The 23,903-nt window shown below is 43.6% G+C and overlaps 1 protein-coding gene across 2 annotated transcripts in view; it reads left to right on the top strand.

Moving 5' to 3' along the window:
* The window catches only part of RORB (RAR related orphan receptor B), a 190,509-nt gene that overhangs the window by 133,330 nt on the left and 33,276 nt on the right, over nucleotides 1-23,903 (top strand). For both annotated transcript variants that reach the window (XM_038769770.1, XM_038769769.1), the window contains 2 exons: nucleotides 7,983-8,068; nucleotides 13,187-13,328. In XM_038769770.1, coding sequence (XP_038625698.1) covers nucleotides 7,983-8,068; nucleotides 13,187-13,328 — 228 coding nt within the window. The remainder of the gene's footprint in view (nucleotides 1-7,982; nucleotides 8,069-13,186; nucleotides 13,329-23,903) is intronic.

Here is a 23,903-nt window from a genome sequence, read left to right as displayed (position 1 = left end):
TCTGAAAACTATTCTTTCTTGGGAGTTTTCTGAGGCTCTCTGTCTTGTCCCAAATGTGCATTTACCCATCTTGTTTTAGAATCTAGGTATGTAATGATCACCGTGACCACACCCTCTTCAGCATTTTCATCACAAGGAAAGTCTCAGGGTAACAGAGAGATTCTTAGAACATGAAGAGCATCAAAACCCCCCTGCAGTGGAAAGGGTATGGCAGCAGATGGGCAGGAGGATTATTTTAGCGTCTCAAGGGTGGTCTTAACAGTAGAGATCGAGGACCCTATTAACACCAATATTTTCTTCCTCGTTTGGTCCACGGACTGACAATAGCAATTGAAAATCATATCATACCCCCTTCCTATCCCTCTAGTAATCAGTTTTCCCATTTCTACCTTTATCTACTGAACTTTGAGCCTACTAGATACAGCATTAGGGGCTTTTGAGTGCAGCTTAATTGCCTGAGCTTCAGTGAGAATGCTACAGTGTAATCCTCGACTGAGCATCCAGATTAGAAATGTTGTTGTTGAAGATTTTAACTAACAGTGTATTCATCACAAATATATTCATCCTAATGGAATGAAATGACCTGCCCCTCACCCCCCAGTGGAAAATTCGAGAAGGATTTATTAAAACTGCAAAAGATGCATTCTTCATTATCCTAAAATTTCCAAAATGAGACACTTCATTGCAATGAGTATACAGAAAGGGAGTTAGAGCATACAACCTCAAGCCTCAGACAGAAGAGAGACAACACACAATACCAAACCGCTGAATGGCAGTATAATGTGAAGAAGATGTAGGAGCAGCTGACAATCATTAAATCTGCAAAGGAAACCCGGTACGCTGGGTGTTAATTACAGTAATGTAAGATGTTTCTGGGAATACAGTGCCTTCTCTTTCTTCTGGCTTGTACAATTAATGACCAAAGTTTTCTGTTACAAATCCTTCAATTGTCCTGCTGTCTCTTGAACAAAAGAGAAATGCCTAAGAGGCAAGAGCAGAGTCTCCTTTTCCGAACTTCTAGAAAGCTCTTCTCTCAACCCCAGGGAAGTTAGTTACACATTCCAGGAGCTATCATAGGACCGGCAGCAGTGATTAGCTTGATACTGTAGAGAACACTGCTGTTTGACTATGCCCCTTCAGGCGCAAAGGAAGAGCTCTTATTGATTGGAAAAAGAGCCACTCTCAATCTACACATGTTATTGCATTTTCATAAAATCCATGATCTTGGCAAGACTAGATCCATTTATGAGTTATGAATTTAAAGGCATCCCATTTTGCGGAACGAAAACTCGCAATGATTGCTTTTGTTGGTATACTGTCCTTGTGTTTATTATCAGTAATTGCTATTGATTCCCATCCTAATTGCTGTAATTGTTATTTGTTGGTTATGCTTGTAATGGAGATCCAATTCTCCTATAAAGCTAGGTGGATAAACTGCTCTCTGGTGTTAACTGCTCATTTGTGAGGCATGAGTGACCTCTTCAAGTGATGACTGGTTAATTTGCATGTTGGAGTCTGGAAGAGTCATTCACCTTTCAAGGGAGAGCGAATTGCTCCAAGAGAGCAGCTTCCTCACCCTAGTTCCCTGAGGGAGCTGGGTAAGTGATAATGCTGTAAGACTGAATTCCATCTAATGCATCCCAAGGGGCCCCCAAAGACAGTAATTAACTAAGCCAATTATTTGAAAGCCAACAGGATCACCCTTTCAAGTCATGCTTCCCCTAGGTCTCAAATGGGAGAAGAAGAGTACCATATCCTAAATGTATGGGAGCTGCTTGTGGAATTTCACTGAGGAGAATTTCATCGTGGAATTTAGGATTTGTCCAAGAGCAGGGCTTTGAGAATCGCGTGCAGCCTGGTAGTGGGAAGATGAGAAGAGAGCAGTTCTTAGTGTTATGTTGTGGAGGAGCAGCGTGGTCCTCGTGGAAAGAGCACAGGCCTGTGAGTCCGAGGACCTGAGTTCTAATCCCAGTTCTGCTGCTCATCTGCTGTATAACCTTGGGCAAGTCACTTCACTTCCCTGTGCCTCAGTTACCTCATTTGTAAAATGGGGATTAAATCCCCCTCCCTCTGACTTAAACTGTGAGACCCATGTAGGACAGGGATTGGTTCAAACCTGATTATCCTGTATCTGCAGTGCTCTGCACACAGTAAGCGCTCAATAAATACGATTGAACGAATGAATGAATGAATGGTGGTTGGAAAGAGGTAACACTTCCCTTTTAAGTGCCTAACTTCGTACCACAGGGGGTTTTAGCCACCGAGAAGAATGTGTTTGCTCAGTGTCATGGAGGTCTTAAAATGCAGGCCTTGTATCAAATGTACCCCCTGCCCAGCACTTAATATGCTGCGGATGCTCAAAACTGTCTATCACCATTAAAAAATCTACTTCTAGGGGCTTGTTAAAACCAATAACATGTATGGAAAGAATCATGCTTATAAATGTGTTATGATGATTTTATGATTAGTTTTTCCCTTCTTGGTTTAGATTTTCAATTTTCCATTTTTCTTATTTGATAGTCTTCTTTCTTTCTTTAGTATTTAATTGGATGCCAATTGTGTGCAAAGCACTGTAGTAGGCACTTGAGAGCATATGATTAAAGTGTAAAAAAAAAAGCCATGATCCCTGCCCTGGAGGAGTTTCCAGTCTAAAGGTGAGATGAGAAGACATACATTGTAAAAGATACAGGGGAAGGAGGAGGAGAACAAACATAGCTAATAACAACAAAGGTAAGGTAGAAATGACCTGGGGAGGTGGTAGTCAGGGAATTTAACTGGATCTGTTTATTGAGGCAATGCAATGGCTATAAATTGAAGAGAGGTGAATGAAGGCTCCCTGCAAAAGATAGCATTGGTTGCCAGAAAAGAGGCAATGACCGAGGTGGATTGAGTGATAAGAAGTGAGAGGCTGTTGAGAGGAAGATAATATAAGTCATTCAGTCCCATTAAGGACCAGTCCATCAGATTTAAAGGTCTGCCACTCCTACTCCCACTATGGGTTTCCCAGCTGCAGAATGGTCACTGTTGTTTTCCAGGAGAAACAGAAACTCATGGCTGTGACACAAGGCTCCCAATTCACTGCATGTCCCCAGCACAAAAAAACACGCAATGGTGTCTGCCCAGCAAGGAAAGGCACGGTTATAATGACTTTGATACCATGGTTGCCATGGTTACCCAGAGTTGCCACCACCACCATAGGTTCCATCACCCCCAAGGGTTTCTGGGATATGCAGTCCTAGGAGTACAATCTCCTCCTTCCCAGTCAGGGTTATTATCAGAACTCTACATCCCAAAAGCACATGGGGCACAAAAGTCTCCCCTTCTTACCTCCAACCTTCTTCTTTACATCCTGCACTGAGGACTGCACCCCGCCGGCGACAGCCCTGATTAGGAAAGAGCAAACTTCCCCATGCTGTAAAGAACATGGTTCTAATTTAAGGAATAATTAAGTGACAGTGTAAGATCAATTATGCTAGTGAATGGGTGATTTTATTCAAGATCGTTCATGGGGTTCTTTGTCAGTGTGAGAATGTTGTCTGGAAACAACCCCTCAGCATTACTTTTAGAACTAATGATCTTAAAGGGTTTTTAATAAAAATCCCACTGCCATTTCTTAAGTGGATTATTAATGGAAAAAATGTACAGTATGGAGAAAAGAATGAAAACATGACAAATGTGAAAGCCGCAGGTCCATGTCTTGTCTCGTCCTTAGTGCCATAAAGTTGGCTTCAAAAGGAGCTTCATGCTTGGATCAGCTCCATAAGCCAGGGAGAAAGACAAGAAAGGGACCTCACATAACGTGTTGTTAACAATAAGCAGACCGTCACTGTAGCTAGGGTTGCAGCTCATGCATTCCAATACCCTCCATCTATTTGGGGGGTTTTCATTTTACTGCCATGATATATGGTTTCTCAGTAGACTTTGCTGCTCTATAAGTCAGTTCCACTGGAGAGCACAACTAATTTAATTGCAAGTAAGTCACTGAGGTTTAATGGATGCATTGGGGCAACGATTTGTTGATCCTCTTCCAATCCAGGGTCTGGAAAGGCACTCTGGCTTTACCCTGTTGAGAAAATACGAGCTTTTGTGCCCTCACAGAACCTCTTCAACACGCAGCTATGGTGCAGCTGCATTTTACACGGAAAACAAAGAAGGGGTAGCGACACGAATGTTGTCTTCACCTAAAAGAGCTCCTTTATGTTCCAAGACAGTCAGGAAAGTGGAGCGGGTTCCATATGGGGAAAGGCTGAAAAGACTGGAGCTTTTCAGTCTGGAAAGACGAAGTCTGAGACTTCGGTCTTCCCAGACTGAGCCCCTTTTTTCCTCTCCTCCTCCCCATCCCCCCCACCCTACCTCCTTCCCCTCCCCACAGCACCTGTATATATGTTTGTACAGATTTATTACTCTATTTATTTTACTTGTACATATTTACTATTCTATTCATTTTGTTAATGGTGTGCATTTAGCTTTAATTCTATTTGTTCTGATGACTTGAAATCTGTCCACATGTTTTGTTTTGTTGTCTGTCTCCCCCTTCTATCAATCAATCAATCAATCGTATTGAGCGCTTACTGTGTGCAGAGCACTGTACTAAGCGCTTGGGAAGTACAAGTTGGCAACACACAGAGACAGTCCCTACCCAACAGTGGGCTCACAGTCTAGAAGGGGGAGACACAGAACAAAACCAAACATATTAACAAAATAAAATAAATAGATATGTACAAGTAAAATAAATAAATAAATAAATAGAGTAATAAATAAGTACAAACACATATACATATATACAGGTGCCGTGGGGAAGGGAAGGAGGTAAGACGGGGGGGATGGAGAGGGGGACGAGGTGGGGAGGCTTTGAAGGTGGGATAATTGATGGTCTGTCCGATATGAAGCGGGGAGGGAGTTCCAGGCCAGAAGCAGGATGTGGGCGAGGGGTCGGCGGTGAGATAGACAAGATCGAGGTGCAGTAAATGCTTCAAGAAACATGTTTCAAGTTTTGCTATACATTTTCTTTCCTAAATAGAGAAGTAGTCTGTAAACTGGACTGTAAGCAGGGATTATGTCTATCTACTGTATTGTACGCTCCCAATAATTTGTGCTCTGCCCACAGTAAGCACTCACTAAATGCCATTGATTGATTGTTTGGGTAAAAGAGACAGGTGGGACATTTCAATCAGCCATATAGCTCCACCAATCAGGAGTTAGGTGTGAGGCGCTCTGCTGGCTTAAAGAGTCTCATCTGCACTTCCATAATTATATACTATGAATGATTTATATTAATCAATCAATCAATAGTATTTATTGAGCACTTACTGTGTGCAGAGCACTGTACTTAGCGCTTGGGAAGTACAAGTTGGCAACATATGGAGACGGTCCCTACTCAACAGTGGGCTCACAGTCTAGAAGGGGGAGACAGAGAACAAAACAAAACATATTAACAAAATAAAATAAATAGAATAAACATATACAAATAAAATAGAGTAATAAATACGTACAAACATATATGCATATATACGGGTGCTGTGGGGAGGAGAAGGTGGTGAGGCGGGGGGGATGGGGAGCGGGAGAGGAAAGAGGGGGCTCAGTCTGGGAAGGCCTCCTGGAGGAGGTGAGCTCTCAATAGGGCCTTGAAGGGAGGAAGAGAGCTAGCTGGCGGATGTGTGGAGGGAGGGCATTCCAGGCCAGGGGGGTGACGTGGGCCAGGGGTCGATGGCGGGACAGGCGAGAACGAGGCACGGTGAGGAGATTAGCGGCAGAAGAGCGGAGGGTGCGGGCTGGGCTGTAGAAGGAGAGAAGGGAGGTGAGGTAGGAGGGGGTGAGGTGATGGAGAGCCTTGAAGCTGAGGGTGAGGAGTTTCTGCCTGATGCGTAGGTTGATTGGTAGCCACTGGAGAGTTTTGAGGAGGGGAGTAATGCCCTGAGCATTTCTGGACAAAGACAATCTGGGCAGTGGCGTGAAGTATAGATTGAAGTGGGGAGAGACAGGAGGATGGGAGATTGGAGAGGAGACTGATACAGTAATCCAGGCGGGATAGGATGAGAGATTGAACGAGCAGGGTAGCGGTTCAGATGGAGAGGAAAGGGCGGATCTTGGCAATGTTGCGGAGGTGAGACTGGCAGGTTTTGGTGATGGCTTGGATGTGAGGGGTGAATGAGAGAGCGGAGTCGAGGATGACACCAAGGTTGTGGGCTTGTGAGACAGGAAGGATGGTAGTGCCGTCAACAGTGATGGGAAAGTCAGGGAGAGGGCAGGGTTTGGGAGGGAAGACAAGGAGTTCAGTCTTGAACATGTTGAGTTTTAGGTGGCGGGCAGACATCCAGATGGAGATGTCCTGAAGGCAGGAGGAGATGTGAGCCTAGAGGGAGGGAGAGAGAGCAGGGGAAGAGATGTAGATTTGGGTGTCATCAGCGTAGAGATGATAGTTGAAGCCGTGGGAGCGAATGAGGTCACCAAGGGAGTGAGTGTAGATCGAGAACAGAAGGGGACCTAGAACTGAACCTTGAGGAACCCCTACAGTAAGGGGATGGGAGGGGGAGGAGGAGCCAGCAAAAGAGACTGAGAATGAACGGCCGGAGAGATAAGAGGAGAACCAGGAGAGGACGGAGTCTGTGAAGCCAAGGTTGGATAACGTGTTGAGAAGAAAGGGGTGGTCCACAGTGTCGAAGGCAGCTGAGAGGTCGAGGAGGATTAGGATAGAGTATGAGCTGTTGGATTTGGCAAGGAGGAGGTCATTGGTGATGGTCCACAGTGTCAAAGGCAGCTGAGAGGTCAAGGAGAATTAGGATAGAGTATGAGCCGTTGGATTTGGCAAGCAGGAGGTCATTGGTGACCTTTGAGAGGGCAGTTTCCGTGCAATGTAGGGGACAGAAGCCAGATTGGAGCGGGTCGAGGATAGAGTTGGTGTTGAGGAATCTGAGGCAGTGCGTGTAGACAACTCGTTCAAGGAGCTTGGAAAGGAATGGTAGGAGGGAGATAGGGCGATAACTAGAAGGTGAGGTGGGGTCAAGAGAGGGGTCTTTTTAGGATGGGAGAGACGTGGGCATGTTTGAAGGCAGAGGGGAAGGAACCAATGGAGAGTGGGTGGTTGAAGATGGAAGTTAAGGAGGGGAGAAGGGACAGAGAGAGAGATTTCATAAGACTCTAAACTCACAAGCTCCTTATGGGCAGGGAACATGTCTACCACCTCTGTTATATAGTATTCTCCAAAGCACTTAGTACACTATGTTGCGCACAGTAAGCATTCAATAAATATGATTGATTGATTCATTCATGCAGCCAATAACTATTCTGTGATACTTCATAGCCCCACATGAGAATTCCTTAAACTGTGGAAGCCTTGCTGATATAGCGCAGGAACCAAAAAGATAGTATCAGGAAGGCGTGAAACTCTTTCCAGTCCTCCAGATTTGTTTAACTTTCAGAGCTTTCATGACTTTCATGAATGTGGGTGTCTCAGCACCACTAACATTTTCAGTCTTGCAGTTGCTGACCAAGTGAGGAGTTTCAATCTAGCCCTCCAGTGACAGCTATTCACTTGTCTCCAAACCCTGCTCGACTAAGCCAGTACATTTCAGGAGGAAAATGTATTTTTATTATATCTCTTGTAACTTCAATCCAATCAGTAACTCAGACGTTGACTCATTCTTGATACTATCATCCCTCCCTCCCCGCCTTGTCTTGTTGGTTTGAAATGAGACAGTTCCCCAGATCTGAAGAGCCCAGACTTCAAGGAGGGGCGGTTGAGGGAGGTCCAAGAGATTATGAAGTATAAATCATAATTTTCAGGTAAGGGAGAAAGGAACGCAGAAAAAACTCTGTGCCTCTGAGCTGTCTTCATCTGAAAAATCACCACAAAGAACTCCTTTCAGAAAAACAGGTGCACACCTGGGGAACCATCCTGCATTTTCCATCTCAATTTCTTGCAGTGCGGGAAAGGAGGAAAATACAAATCCAATCAACTCAAAATCTCTGTTTTCCCCTTTCAGCACAAATTGAAGTGATACCATGCAAGATTTGTGGCGATAAATCCTCTGGAATCCACTACGGAGTCATCACATGTGAAGGCTGTAAGGTATGAAACTTGGAAATAGCATTGTCAGTGGCAACAAGGTTTGCCTCAGACATCTATATGTATATACAGTGCATGGTGACACCTTTTAAGAATGGTTCCTGAGGCCCCTCACTCCTGGTGCTGTCCTCTAGGAATTGTTAGGGTTGTTTTTATTTTACTTTGCTCAGCATCTTCTTCCTACTGACCAAGTAGTCAACAGCTCCTTAAAAACCACTTCTTTTTTATGGCTTTGAGGTATTCTCCTATCCAGTAGCATAAATATTGGAGCTGGCTGTGTTAGCATGGCCTGTCCTCTCTAAACTCCAGGGCATTTGTTGCCTGCGTAAAAGAAAAAAAGGTTAAAAATAAGTATTACAAGGTGATGACTGTAAACATCTCCTCCATCCAGAGAGAGGAATTATTTTATCGGAAGTCTACACTGGTTGCAGAGGGAGTTTAGCTGTTCCTCATTCGCAAATTCAAGGAGAAAAACTTTAAGATCAAACCAAAATTAATTAGCATGCTCAATTGCTTTTAAAGTGCCGAGGTGAATGTGAAGCAGTGAACACTTAGCTGACCACAAAGCAGGAGAGATTGAACTGCAGTATGAGTTGCTTGAAGGAAGCAAAGAGAGAGCTTCACAACGAGTATTTAGGGGAAAAAAAGGAAAAACTACGAAGTGACAAAATTGCTTCCTAATCACGGAGACTAGACTATACACAGGACATATAACACACAGCACAGCATGGGAGAAAAGAAGTGATGTAACAGGTGCAGGCATTGCAAAGACCAATTATTTCTTTGAGCACAGGTGCGAGCAAAGTGAATCATTATTCAATGTTGTGGAAACTGAGGGGGAAAGGCACAGGAATAGATTCCAAGATCCAGTATCTTTTGCCGAGTCTTTCAAATAGAAATGAAACAAAATCCACTGTAACCTTCAAGCATAGTGATATTGCATGAGAAAACTGACTTTTTTTATAATGTTGCACAAAATTGAAATTGGCAGTGAAAGTTTCATTGTTAATAATAATTGTGGTATATGTTGAGTGTTTACTATGTTCCGAACACTGTGCTAACCACTGGGAGTACAGTGCTCTGCACACAGTAAGCGCTCAATAAATATGATTGAATGAATGCATAGACACTAGTTAATCAGTTCGGACATAATGCCTGACCCACGTAGAGTTCACGGTCTAAGTATCAGGGAGAACAGGTGCAGAATCCCAATTTTACAGATAAAGGAACTGAGGAACGGACAAGTTAAGTGTCTTGCTCAAAGTCGCACAATAGGAAAATGGCAGAGCTGGGATTAGAACAGTGCTCTGCACACAGTAAGCGCTCAATAAATATGATTGATTGATTAGAACCCAGGCCCTGTTACTCCTAGGCCCCTGATCTTTCCACAAGTCCATACTCCTTCTTGGAAAACAGGCAGATAAAACAACTTTCTCAGCATACTATTATTTGGGGATCCCTTTTAGCTGCTCCAATCTATTAGGCTAAATATATTTTCAGTGATATTAACAGACCAAAGTGTAGTCTCTTAGCTCAGTGTCGAGATGAGGGAGAGGTTCAGGTTTAGTTGTGGAAACCACTTGATGGTAAAATGTGATCTCACAGTGTATTCCAATCCCCAATTGTTTGAACTTTTCAATATCCTATTATTGTATTGTTGTACATAATTTACATATAGATAAACATGAGTTTCCCAAGAGCAAGTAGCTTGCCAAACATACTAATGCAGGCCAATAGCAAAAGTCAGGAATCAGGTATTTTGATCCTCGCTCATATGACCTCCACCTGAAATAGAAATTGACCTTCACGGAGAATGCAGCTATTATAACCCAGAACGTGTAAGGTTGGAGATGACCAAAAGTGCAATGTGCCCTACAGAATGTGAACAGAAATGGCCTGAATGAGGAAAAAAAAGACAGTTGCAAATAGGTTACATTAGTCGTCAAATAAGAAACAGAAGGGACTATTTTGTAGCAAGAAGGTGTCCAGGTCAGTCCTCTCCATGCCAACCATCGCATTTCATAACATTATTTTCAAGTCAGTGTAAATAATTCACATTTCAATATAATATTGACTCAGCCCATAGCCTAGTGGAAAGAGCATGGGCCCAGGAGTCAGAGGACTAGGGTCCTAATCTCACTTCACCACTTGTCTGGTGGGTGACCTTGGACAAGTCACTTAATGTCTCTGTCCCTCAGTTCCATCATCTGCAAAATGGGGATTCAATCCCTGTTCTCTCTCCTACTTAGTCTTTGAGCCCTATGTGGGAACTGATGATTTTCTATCTACCCCAGGGCTTAGTACAGTACTTGGCAAATAGTAAGCACTTCACAGAATACCCCACGTATTTATCTTTAATTCAATAAAATGTGAAACAGAAACCAGCTTTTATGTCAAAAAGTACATTTTCAATAAAGAGCCACAGATAAGTGTTGGTGTACAATTAGTGCCAAGTTGGCCTTAAATGAAGCCTGAATCTGTGGCTTCAGGAAAACATTTCTCAGTTGCAAATAAGCACTGCACATTTTTTCTCAGCTCTCCTGCTGATGGATACCTGAGCCACCAAAGGTATAAAACCACATTCTGCTTATTAAAAGTTTTCAACCAAGGTAGATCTGCTCAAATGATGTTTTTCAACTTTTTTTAGGGATTCCAGGAAAGGTAGTACCTACATACAGGATTTGGAACCCTGTTCAATCAAATCATTGGTCTTTGAGTGCATTCTCAATTTCAGGCTCTAAATGCATACAGTTTTCCTGTCACCCAAATCTTCTCTCTTACTAAATTAAACCTCCCACTGGACTCCAAGCTTGTTGATGTCTTCCATAGGAGGCGGTATGCCACCGTCCACCTCCTCATCAAACAAAAACTCCTCACCATTGGCTTTAAAACACTCAGTCCCCTCCTACATCACCTCACTTTTTCTCCTACTACAACCCAGCATGCACACTTCACTCCTCTGATGCCAACCTACTCACTGTGCCTCCATCTCATCTATCTCGCAGCTGACCTCTCACCCATGTCCTACCTCTGGCCTGGAATGCCCTCCCTTATCCGACAGACAATTATTCTCACCCCCTTCAAAGCCTTATTGAAGGCATATCTCCTTCAAGAGGCCTTCCCTGACTAAGACCACCTTTCCTCTTCTCCCTCTCCCTTCTGCGTCACCCTGACTTGCTCCCTTCATTCATTTCCCCCCTCCCAGTTCCACAGCAGTTATGTACATATCTGTAATTTATTTATAATAATGTCTGTCTTCCCCTCTAGACTGTAAACTCGTTGTGAACAGGGAACGTGTCTGTATATTGTTATATTTTACTCTCCCAAATGCTTCATACAGTGCTCTGTACGAGTAAGCGCTCAATAAACACTACTGAATTAATGAATGAATGAACTATACCGATATCTCATCAGTCCTAGAAAAAGAATGGCACAGAGTTCTCTATGGTTTTAGCCTTATTCCCATAAAGAGACTGTTGATATCACATTCATTTCCACCATTTACCAACTAGTTACATGATTTCATCTAAAACCATACAGCAACTCAATCAGTGGTGTGCATTGAGCACTTACTGTGCACAGAGAACTGTACTAAATGCTTGGGAAAGTACAATATAATGGAGTTGATAGACCCGATCCCTGACCACAACGAGCTTTCAGTCTAGAGAAGGAGCTCAGTGAGAGAGCCACTACATTTGTAAAAATGTGTACGTCTGTCTCTACCATTAGAATGTAAAATCTTTATGGGCAGGGAACACATCTCCTGCTTCTCCATTATACTTTCCCAAGTGCTCAGTACAGTTCTGGGTATGTAGTTGTCCTTCGTAGTCGAAGATGACACTACTGAAGGTGAAAACAGTGTACTATGCCAAGTGGAATAAAATAAAGGCCGTGACCATTATCAAAGTCAGGATCAGAATGCTCCACTACACCGTTTCCTCCAGTCCTCCACCCAGCCCCCGCAAATCCTACTGCCTCTCTTAAACGGTGAGAGACTATAAGGTGTTTCTTTTGAAGCCTATTGCAGATAGTCACATTGTTCTTTGCAGCATTTCCAAATACCACTGATTGATTGATTGATTGAATAGGTGGTGATGGATTAATTGGCCAAGGCCATAATTTGGATCTTCTTTTCTTCCCAGAGAAACAATTCTCTCCATATTATTTCAACCTAGGAAACCTTGGGAAAGTTGCAGAGTAGCTTCCTACCCTACATATGATCAGAGAATCAGCTGAGGCATTTATTTCAAAGATTGCCAATGTCTCAATGGTGATTGACCTGTTGATACTATGCTTCTTGAGGACATCCTCTTCTGAATCATTCAACAGTGCTTTTGCCATTTTCTAGAAATGGCATTCCTATTATTATTTTTTTCCTGTGGAAAAGTAAACCTATTCTCTAATAGGAGTTTATAATTTAATTCTTAGGAGTTCAGAAAGTTTTGAACTTGAACTGAATTGTACTGGTTGAGAGCAAACTGCCAAGGGTCTCACTCCAAATAAAATGGCATAAATGGCAGTAGCCTCTTTATATCGCTGCCTATCGATCAAATAGTCCATGGTATTTCTTGAGTGCTTACAGTGTATAGAGCACTGTACTAAACACTTGGGAGAGTACTTGTTTTCCCTGCCCATAAGGAGTTTACAGTCTAGAGAGGGAGACAGAGATTAAAATAAATACAGATAGGGCAAATGATGGAGTAATAATTGCTAACAGTGGCATTTGTTGAGCGCTTATTATGTGCAAAGCACTGCACTAAGCTCTGGATTAAATACAAGACAATCAGGTCAGACCCAGTCTCTGTCCCACTTGGGCCTTACAGTCTAAGTAGAAGGGAGAGCAGGTATTGAATCCTCATTTTACATACGAGGGAACTGAAGGACAGAAAAGTGAGGTGGCTTACCTGAGCTCACACGGAAGCAGGCGAGTGGCAGAGCTGGGATTAGAACCCAGGTCCTCCAACTCCCAGACTCATGCTCTTTTCATTGCTCTCACTGTGGTGAAAAGCTCTGTACTAAAATGCTTGGAAGAATACAATACAATAAAGTTGGTAGACTCATTCCCTGTCCACAAGGAACTTAAAATATAAACACGGTCTCTCTTTCTCTTCCTTTTACTAGGGATTTTTTAGGAGGAGCCAACAGAATAATGCTTCTTATTCCTGCCCAAGGCAGAGAAACTGTTTAATTGACAGAACCAATAGAAACCGTTGCCAACACTGCCGGCTGCAGAAGTGTCTTGCCCTGGGAATGTCTAGAGATGGTAAGGTGTTATCATCCTACTCCACACTAAAATTCTTGGAAATGAATATTCTAATAAGATAAATATGGATGGAGAGGGGGGAGAAGTAGACGTGTTGTTCTGGTATCCTGCTAACCGGAAAGTACAGAACCATTCAGGTTTCTGAACTATCTAGAATGGATGTGAATGTGCATGGGATGGGATCGGGTGGGGTGGGGGGACGGGGTGGGAAATTAACCAGCTACATAAACACCATGTTCACTCTGAGGGAAATCGTTGAAAAGAAGTTGGCAAAGAGAGGGCCTTGCTAGAGCCTACTAGACGACACTGGAAGTGTCATGCTAGTCTCTGGTCACATAGTGTCCCTAAGTCAGACTGAAGAGATAAAATGGTGTGTGAGAAGTTGAGCTGGTAAGCTTAGAGACTTCTCCCTGTGAAAGCCCTGACTCAGTATTACACTAGGTCATAGGCGAACGTAACTTTGGGTATTAGTGGACTGGTTGATGTTTGGTTCTCCACCTGACACTAGGATTCTCTGGTCAGAAAATGCTATCATGGTCAGAAGGATCTAATAATAATAATAATAATTAAAATAATCATTTTTGTTCAGTGCTTACTATGTGCCAAGCACTGTTCTAAGCACTGGAGTAGATACAAGGTTATCAGGTTGCCCCATGTGGGGCTCACAGGCTTAATCCCCATTTTACAGATGAGGTAACTGAGGCCCTGAGAAGTTACTTGGCTTGCCCAAAGTCACACAGCTGACAAGTGGGGAAGCCGAGGATATAATCCACGACCTCTGACTCCCAAGCCCGTGCTCTTTCCACTAAGCCACGCTGCTTCTCACTCAGATCTCTCACTCAGATCCTCACAGATCACCCTGAAAAACAAAGCCCCCTCCCCGTGCCTTTCCCCTGGAAGCTCCCTTTTAAAGGGCTTCAGGTATATAAAGCTCTTTGATTCTATTCCATTTTCTGCCCTATCGTGAAGTCATCCTATGCCTTTCAGGCTTCTCCAGGAAGTCCTGGTAGAATGGCTCTTGCCCCAGAAGCTGGGCCCTACAGCATTAAGGACACACAACAGGGTCCTGCAGCTCTGGCTGGGGGCCCTCAAACACTGCCCTAAACCCTTGACAGATCCTTTAACTATGTCATGGAAAAGTGTAGATAGTTTCATTTATTTTAGGTTCAGAAGGAGAATTTGAGAAGGTGAGGCATGGCTTTAAATGAGTTGGCTACATGGAACTGTGTCTGTGCTACAAAAGTACTTAATTGCCCCAGCCTACCTTCTCCAGCAAGCCACCTCAGCATCTCTCCTCCATTCCCTAGTCACGTCCACATCTTCCTGCACAAGGTGTTCCCAAATAGCCGGGCCCGAGGAGATCCTCGAGACAACTCAGAGGCACCTGACCCTTTACTCACGGGCAGCATAGGGGTGCATAGAGAACCTGAACCCCAAGAGCTACCACTTCCCAATCATCTGGTCTCAGGCCTACCGCTGTGACCCGGGCACCAGTCATTCCTTCAGATCCCATGCTGTAAACATGGAAGAGAGAGTGGTGCCACGTAAGCAAAGAAAAAAGAATGCTGTCAACGGTTAAAAATAGTCGCATTGGAATTATTTTGGAGCGATTATATGTGAATTTGGATTGTTGGTCATGTAACTTATTCCTGCCATGTGAAGGCGGCTTGTTAATTGACAGCAGCTGGAAAGCCTCATTAATAAATGTGAAATGAGACTAAGCAGGGCGTCCTCATTTCTGTTACTCAAGCCCTAAAATGAAAAGACACCTCCTTTGTCAGTAAGGCCTTGTGGGTTAGTGCCCTTGATGGCCCTGATAAGGGAGATAAGGCCAGGCCCAAAGTCAGTCCCCGGGGGCCAGGGCCCAGCCTCCCCCTTGTTACGTAAAAGCGCTGTGGGTCATGTTCCAATAGTGGAGTCACATTCTCCAAGCGGGAGAAATAAGGTGCATCCAAGAAACCCCTAAGCAAATGAAAACAAGATGGTGTCCAAGGACACTGGAGACTGAAAGATAATGATCCGGCAGCCGCCTAACCACAGATCCAGAGGCAATCCCAAGGCTGCCAAGAATATCTTCCAAATTGCCTCCCGCAGATGGGTGTCTGCCAACCAAATAAGGAGGAGACAGGGGAAAAGAAGACAGACAAAAAAGACAATTGAGATGAGATGCAGAAAGCTCTCTGCCTCCTCTTTATTGCAGCAGAAATAGGAGGTTTGATGTGAAATGTTTTTCTGTGTGAGAAAATATGTACACGGCATACGGCATTGGGTAAATGCTCCTCGTGAAGGGTTGAAAATGCTCCTTGAACATTACAGTGATTGGTGACCGGGATCAAATTGACACATAAAGCTAGGAAGTAAGTATAATTTCAACCGTAATTGTTTCTGGCCATAGAGAGACTGTCTTCACCATGATCAGTCATCATGACCACTGGGGGACCATTTGGCATGGACAGTGCTGTTGCTGGGGTTCCCTGAAATTTCACCTTTTTAGGAGTTCTCCAGGGCCTACAGACAGGCAGCCAACTCCTGAATGAGGCCACAGTAAGAGTCAAATCAATCAATAGTATTTAGTGAACGCTTTCCCCGTAGCGCTGAGAGCACTGGACGAACCGCTTGGCCATACTGGGGATACTTAACCCCATGCTTCCTTCATAAAAGTCCATTTGCTCTTCAACTAGCACATCTCACACTTTTCCAGTTCAGTCTTCATGTTAATCTCCAGGCCCTGCTTGTTTCTCTGTCCCCTTTTTCTCACACTTCTGCTGTTGATCCTGGGACCCTGTGAATCCTGGGAAGGCCAACCTGTTCAGGAGAGGAGGTGTTGTTTCATTGAGGAATTGCAGACACCCCTTTGGATTTTACATGGATAGATAATAATGATGATATTTGGTAAGCACTTACTATGTGCAGAGCACTGTTCTAAGCGCTGGGGGGATACAAGGTGATCAGGCTGTCCCACATGGGGCTCGCAGTCTTAATCCCCATTTTACAGATGAGAGAACTGAGGTACAGAGAAGTTAAGTGACTTAACTGGCGGAGCTGGGATTTGAACCCATGACCTCTGACTCCAAAGCCTGTACTCTTTCCACTGAGCCATGCTGCTTCCCAAGTGTGCAAGATCTGTCTGAAAGTGTCCAAATTTTAGGTTCATGGGATTAGTTGCCTAATTACACGCCTTAAGTCAGTCGATGGATTCATATATTTTAGTGATCAGGAGTCATTCTATTTACAATATTCTGTTCTCCGTTTCTAATTGATTTATCAAGTGATGTATTTGCCTTTGGACTCACTCTGGAAATGCTTTCCTTGATTTTGTCATTTCCTTTTCTTGCGTTTCTCCAAAATGAAAAAAAGTCAACCACAGAAGTAGATAATCCATTATGGCCATGTATATAAAATGAGAAAGAAAAACTGCCACGAGCGCTAAGAAATGAAAAGTGGCACAAATGAACCTATCATGATGCCTAAATTACCTAATTTGGTTAGACTAAAATACACTTACCCATATCTCGTGCACTAATAGCAAGCTCTCCTTCCCTTGGAAAACAAACACTGATCCTTTCTTCGGGAGGGTTACAATGAAAACTCAACTTCAAGCTGGGACTTTCCTATCTCTCCTCACTGATTTCCTACTATGACCCAGTTTGCTCACTCAGCTCCTCCAGCACCAACTTACTAACTGAACCTCGATATCATTTATCTTGCCACTCACCCTTAGCCTGCACCCTGCCTCTGACCTGGAACTCCCTCCCTCTCCATAGCCAACAGACCACCACTCGCCGCACCTTCAAAGTCTTATTAAAATCACATCTCCTCCAAGAGGTCTTCCCCAAATAAGCCCTCATTTCCCCAACTCCCTCTCCCTTCTGTGTCATTCTTGCACTTGGATTTGTATGCTTTATTCACCCCACCCTCAGCCCCACAGAATTTACGGACATACCCATAATTTATTTTACTATCTGTCTGCCCCTCTAGACTGTAAATTCCATGTGGGCAGGAAATGTGACTACCGACTTTGTTAGACTGTGCTCTCCCAATCATTCAGGACACTACTGCACACATTAAGCATTCAATAAATGCTATTGATTGATTGATTAATGGAAGAGGTGGCGAGAGGGAGGTCACTGGTGATAGTGGAAGAAGTGACATGAGAGGAAGTGCAGCAGAGAGTTAGGGATTTGGAGCTTCAGGGAACTAAGCTGGGGTGAGCTGAGGGAAAGTGTGGAGAGAGAGAGTCAGTTGAGGGGAATTTAGAGAAGGAGACACAGAACTGGAGAGAGTTGACTGTGGCACGCCTGCTTCTGCTGCCCTCTTCCCACACTTTCATGGCCTCCTCTCCATCCCCCTTACTTCACCCCAGCTCAATCTCTTCCCAGCCCACCTACCACTCTTTCCTGAAGCTTCCCACAACCAGCTCTTTCTTTCCCCAACCTTGCTGCCCTTCCTTGGGGGAGCAGTGAAAGGATGCTGATTGGTCAGAAACCCACCATCCCCGCTGAACTGAGTTGCTCTCAGCCCAAAATCATTTGACTAGGTTGTTAATTCTTTGGTTCAGCCATTACTCTTCACATATATGAAAGAGATGAGAACAAAGAGAGGATAGCGTCAACTAATGTCATCACATTGTGGGCAGGAGATGGATCCTCAGAAGTCTAGATTCTGAGAGGCAGATGTGGATAGAATTGGATCTGTATTCCCCTGTGGAGATTAAGTACCCCCAGCAGAAAGCTGTTTTGATCCCTGAGGTAGCCAGGAGTTTCACTAGACAAAGGAGAGAGAATGGGGAGATGGGTTGAGTCACCTATTACATTTTGAAAGATCAGCTTCCCTGACCAAATATTCTGCCGTCTTTTTCTTTCCCAAATGATGCATTAGTTCTTTAGAAGACAAAGTAGTTAAACAAGTGAATTTCCGTCAGTAATATCTTCTTCAAATATGGAGGACAACTGTATGTGTTATGTAGTTTTCAATTATATATGGGGTTTTTTGCTTTTGTGTGACTCAAAAATGGCTTAACTATATGTCTCATATATGGATTTGAAGCACATAAATGTAGAAAATACACATTGATGATTGAATTAAAAGTCATATTAAGTATTTTGCACAAAAATACTCCAAAACTGCTGACCTTTAATATTTGAAAATGCCCAGAAAGACATAGACTGTGTCTATAACTTAAAAGAAAAAAATTGTAAAAGTGTGATAATATCTGGATAATTAAATCAATCAACCAAAAGTATTGAGCACCTGCTGTGTGCAAAGCACTGTACTGAGCGCTTGGAAGAGTACAATAGAGTGAGTCGATGTGATTCCTGCCCTCAAGGAGCTTACAATCTAGCAGAGGAGATGGATACTAAAATAAACTATAGATTAAGTACAAATAGGAGGAAATAGTATTAATGGGGTGGGGAAAATACCCCAAATGCTTCAAGCAATATAAATTACCTGCTATTGAGGAAAATAATTTTCTGTATGTACTGAATTATCCAGACTGGCTACCTGCAGTGATCTAATTTACCAAATAATTATGTAATGCTTGCTCCACCTTGCATTGCATCTGTACATCCAGCTGCACTCAATTGGTGGGTTATTGTCTTGCTGCTCCAGAAACTGGTATTATTTCAAGCTGAATTTTTCAGTAGACCATCTCTCGCTGCACCTTCAAAGCCATACTAAAATCACACCTCCTCCAAGAGGTCTTCCCTGACTAGGCCCTCATTTCTCCCATTTGCCCTCCCTTCTACATTGGGTATGCAGTGTGTATGCGATGTAAGTACTTGATATTCACCCTACCTCCCAAGAGCTGGCCCCACAGCACTTAACTACATATCCTATACTCACCCATTTCCCCATCAGTAATTTATCTTCATGTCTGCCTCCCCCCACTTGACTGTGAGCTCCTTATAGGTAGGGAATGTGTCTACGAACTCTGTGTTGTTCTCTCCCAAGCGCCTTAGTACTGTGCTTGGAACATGGTCAATACTCAATGCATATTATTTATTGATCAATTGACTGATTTGGATTTGACCAGAATTGCCTCCATCACCACACTCGTCCTCAGAGTGTATAAATGTGTGTGAGCGCAACTCTCTGGTAGGGGAGTACCCACCACTTACACTATCGCTGAACCCACCCCGTGACATCCTAACCTCCTCCTGATCAACAGAAAACATTTTTCTCCATCCATTCTCCAGGCAGACCAAAAGCACTCAAACCTTAAGGTAGTCCCTAAAATCTAGGTAGGCTTGCAAAGTGCAAGGGGTATTGGAGGGAGGAAGTAAGATGGGGGAAAGCAAAGCCATCAGCACCCCCGATCCTCAGCTGTCAATCAAAAAGCTGCCCAGACCATTAAGGAGACACCCAAGAGGAAGCAAGTACAGTAGCCCTGCAACTTTTCCCTACATACCCAACCTGGATTTCTCCAAACTACTTGTGCTGAATTATAGCTAAAAAAATTTGCTAGCCTCCATTTCACAGAGTTGAATCAAGACTGAGATTGCACCCAGTATTGAAGCAGCATAGCCAGTGGAAAAACCATGGGTGAGGCCCTGCCTGCTGTGTGACTTTGGGCAAGTCGCTTAACCTCATCTGTAAAATGGGGATTAAGACTGTGAGCCCCACGTGGGACAACCTGATTACCTTGCATCTACCCCAGCGCTTAGAACAGTGCTTGGCACATAGTGAGTGCTTAATAAATACCATAATTATTATTCTCTGTGCCTCAGTTCCCTCATCTGCAAAATGGGGATTTGGTACCTGTTTTCCTTGTACTTAAGACTGTGAGCCCCATGAAGGACCTGATTATCTTGTATCTACCCCAGTGCTTAGTACAATGCTTGGCACATAATAAGCACTTAAATACTATAATTATTATTATTTTTATCAGGCAGGTCCCATATAGAGTCTCTTAGGTTATTTCATGCTGCCATGTATTTTGTCTGTTGTTGACAGTAGAGATGATGGACAGTGTGTTGCTGTTTGTCATCCAGTCCGTATACCACCTCCTCAAAGTTCTGAATGTTTTGATTCATTTCAATTCTAAATTTGCAAGTGAAATAAGCTGGAAAAACAGGGGTTGATGAGGGCTGTTTGGATTAGTGCAGTGCTCGCTTTAGTTTATTTTCAAACAAAATATCTTAGATTAATGACCCACCTGACTCAAAAATTGTCTCTGCCCAGATGCATCCCAAAAGTCTGTGAACATTTACTTCCATAACTAGCTGTGAGACAGTGGAGTGGTGGCTTCCTCTCATTGTTTCACAGTTAAAGCTGGGATTTTTTGCATGTGATGATTTCATAGATACACAGTGGAGGTAGTATCTGCTTCATTGTTCCTTGTTGCCGTCTGCCTCCACTCGTCCGGCGTTTATGTTTATGTTTATGCCTGTTAGGGCATAAGCAAAGCAATATTGCCTTTAAGTAATTTAAGTGAATTTGGAGGATTAGTAATGATGATGATGATGACATTTGTTAAGCACTTACTGTGTGCAAAGCACTGTTCTAAGAGCTGGGGAGAATATAAGGTGATCAGGTTGTCCCACGTGGGGCTCACAGTCTTAATCCCCATTTTTCAGATGAGGTAACTGAGGCACAGAGAAGTGAAGTGACTTGCCCAAAGTCACACAGCTGACAAGTGGCAGAGCCGGGATTAGAACCCCTGACCTCTGACTCCCAAGCCCGTGCTCTTTCCACTGAGCCACAGTTAGCATTACCTATATAGCACTCAGTTATTTTAAATGGAGGAACAATCACTGCTGCAATTGCCATCATTGTCACCATGGCTGTGCCGGTGTCTGTGCTGAGGCTATTCAGTACGGGAGCTTTCACCAACAACCAGCTGCCCTAGACAGTCAATCAGTCATGCTTACTGAGTGCCAACCGTGTATAGAGAACTGTACTAAGTACCTGGGAAAGTACAATAGAATGAATTCAGTAGATTCCCTTCCTTCAAACAGCTTGCCATCTACGGTGTGCAGAACACTCAGATAAGTACTCTCAAGTACTCTCAAGAGTACAGTAGAGCTAGAAGACACAATTCCTGCCCTCGGGTACCACCCTAGGGGATGTTGTCTGGAGCCAGCAGGGCCACTTCTACCCTGGTTATGGCTCTGGCTCAACTGAGCTGTCCTGGGACAGGCTAGCACAGCTATTGCCAATCAATCAATCAATCAATCGTATTTATTGAGCGCTTACTGTGTGCAGAGCACTGTACTAAGTGCTTGGGAAGTACAAGTTGGCAACATATAGAGACAGTCCCTACCCAACAGTGGGCTCACAGTCTAAAAGGGGGAGACAGAGAACAAAACCAAACATACTAACAAAATCTCTCCCACTCTCCCTCTCCTTTGTTTTTTTTCTATTTCTTCTTCCCTCTGCCCCACATCTCCCTCTCTTTTCCTTTTCTCTTTCTCTGTGACTCTGCCCCTTTCCCCCTCCAAGCCCCAAACAACCTAAGGCCACTTGGGACCAAACCCAAACAAAACCGCATCCTGACCAGGTTAAGCTGTATAGGACTGTACCACAAAACGCCCAGAATGAATCATTGGGCCGGACACAAAAAGCCTAATAGGGCTGTGGAGGGAGTGGGGTCTGTACTTAAAATTGCAACCTATGCCACAGTGCAGAGCTGGGGCTTATAGTATCACGCACCTGCACCTGAGAAGCAGTGTGGCCTATTGGAAAGATCACAGGCTTGAGAATCAGAGGGCCTGGGTTCTAATCCCACTTGTCTGTTGTGGGCCCTTAGGCAAGTCACTTAACTTCTCTGGGCCTCAGTTTCCTCATCTGTAAAATGGAGATTAAGACCGTGAGCCCCATGTGGAACGATGACTGTGTCCAACTCAATTATCTTGTATCTACCCTAAGTGCTTTGTACAGTTCCTACCACCTAGTAAGCGCTTAACAACTACCACAAGTATTATTATTATTTTCACTATTTTTCCTCAGGAGGCCGAGCCTGGCAGACCATTTCCCCCCAGTCAGGCATTTTTAGAAGCTGTGTTAACTCTTTCAAGTCCCAAAACATAGCTGTCTGTAGTAGGATAGTAAAGTGGGTGTCTAATGTACCACCAAAGGGAAGATTAGGCATTGGAAGAACCCATTTAAGACTGACAACCTACATATAGAAAATTTCATCAGTGTTGAGGTGAAACTGCCTAGCAGGTGGCACAGACTTGGGGGAGACTGCAAAGAAAGCCCTAACTCTACTTTTCAGGATCCCAAAAACCTGAGTTTCTTTTGTAGAATTATATATATGCTACATATATTTCATCAGTCTTAAATATTAATAATATTGATTTGATGTCAGTCCAGACCCACACCCCACAGCCTGAAAAAAGTGAATCCAGGCCTGAAAGAAATCAGGCTTGGAGCGAATAAGAATTTTTAAGCATGATCCTCTCCTATCCCCCAGCATCCAGTTAATCAATCAATCAATGGTATTTATTGAGCACTTCATTCATTCATTCATTCAATCGTATTTATTGAGCGCTTACTGTGTGCAGAGCACTGTACTAAGCGCTTGGGAAGTACAAGTTGGCAACTATAGAGACGGTCCCTACCCAACAGCGGGCTCACAGTCTAGAGCACTGTACTAAGTGCTTGGGAAAGTAGAATTCAACAGAGTTGGTAGATACATTCCCTGCCTTAAAATTGTACTTCCTCAGGTAGCTAATGTTCGCTGCCATTGAAGCATTATTGCTATGTCCCTGATCTGAGTGGGAAACACTAGTGAACATTTTGAGGGTAGTTTTTCATTTCTGGTAAGGTGTTTGGAAAAATCTACCTGAAAAGCTGTGATGGGTACATTCTGAGTGAGCTCCCTTAGTATGAGTACCTCCCCGTTTGCACTTTCTAACCTAAGGGCTCTGAAACATCTGCTGCCAAATTCTACTTTCCAAGCACTTAGTACAGTGCTCTGCACTCAGTAAGTGCTCAGTAAATATGTTTGAATGAATGAATGAATGAAACAAATAACCTCTATGTGGCACGAATGGAGCCTTCCCAATCTAATGGCTGTTCCTTAGAAATCAGTTTACCATCTTCCCCATCATCTTTCAAGTCCTTCGTTCATCATCGCCTTGATAAAATGATGGCATCCTTGTTAGCGAGAAATGGGGATTTGCTCCAAAGTGGATTTTTTCAAAATCCTCTTCATTTGAATTTCTCAGGATCTGGCCTAAGGGATCAGGTGAGGCCAAGGGTAAATGAAGAAAAAGAGAACATGGTTTTCTCCTTTGCTGAAAAAGGCTTATGCTGTGTGACTGGAAGTTAACTGCAGGATATGTATTTCAGTTATGAGTCCACTGGCCTTCTAACAAACAATGGCAAGAGTGTTTATCCTATAGTGCAGAATTCCCTTCCAACGTAATATAAATGTATTGCTGTTTTGAAATGGGCCAATATCAGGACCATTGAGCCTGCCGTATTCATATGCTAGTGATACTATAGAGTTCAGAATAGGTTTAATGATCCTCTGGACTGTAAGCTCATTGTGGGCAGGGAACCACAATGTCTACCAATTCTGTGGTATTCTACTCTCCCAGGCTCTGCACACATTAGATGCTCAATAAA

Source organism: Tachyglossus aculeatus, chromosome X4 (genome assembly GCF_015852505.1).
Source record: "Tachyglossus aculeatus isolate mTacAcu1 chromosome X4, mTacAcu1.pri, whole genome shotgun sequence".
NCBI classification, from domain to species: domain Eukaryota; kingdom Metazoa; phylum Chordata; class Mammalia; order Monotremata; family Tachyglossidae; genus Tachyglossus; species Tachyglossus aculeatus.
This window is presented reverse-complemented; position numbering and strand designations above follow the sequence as displayed.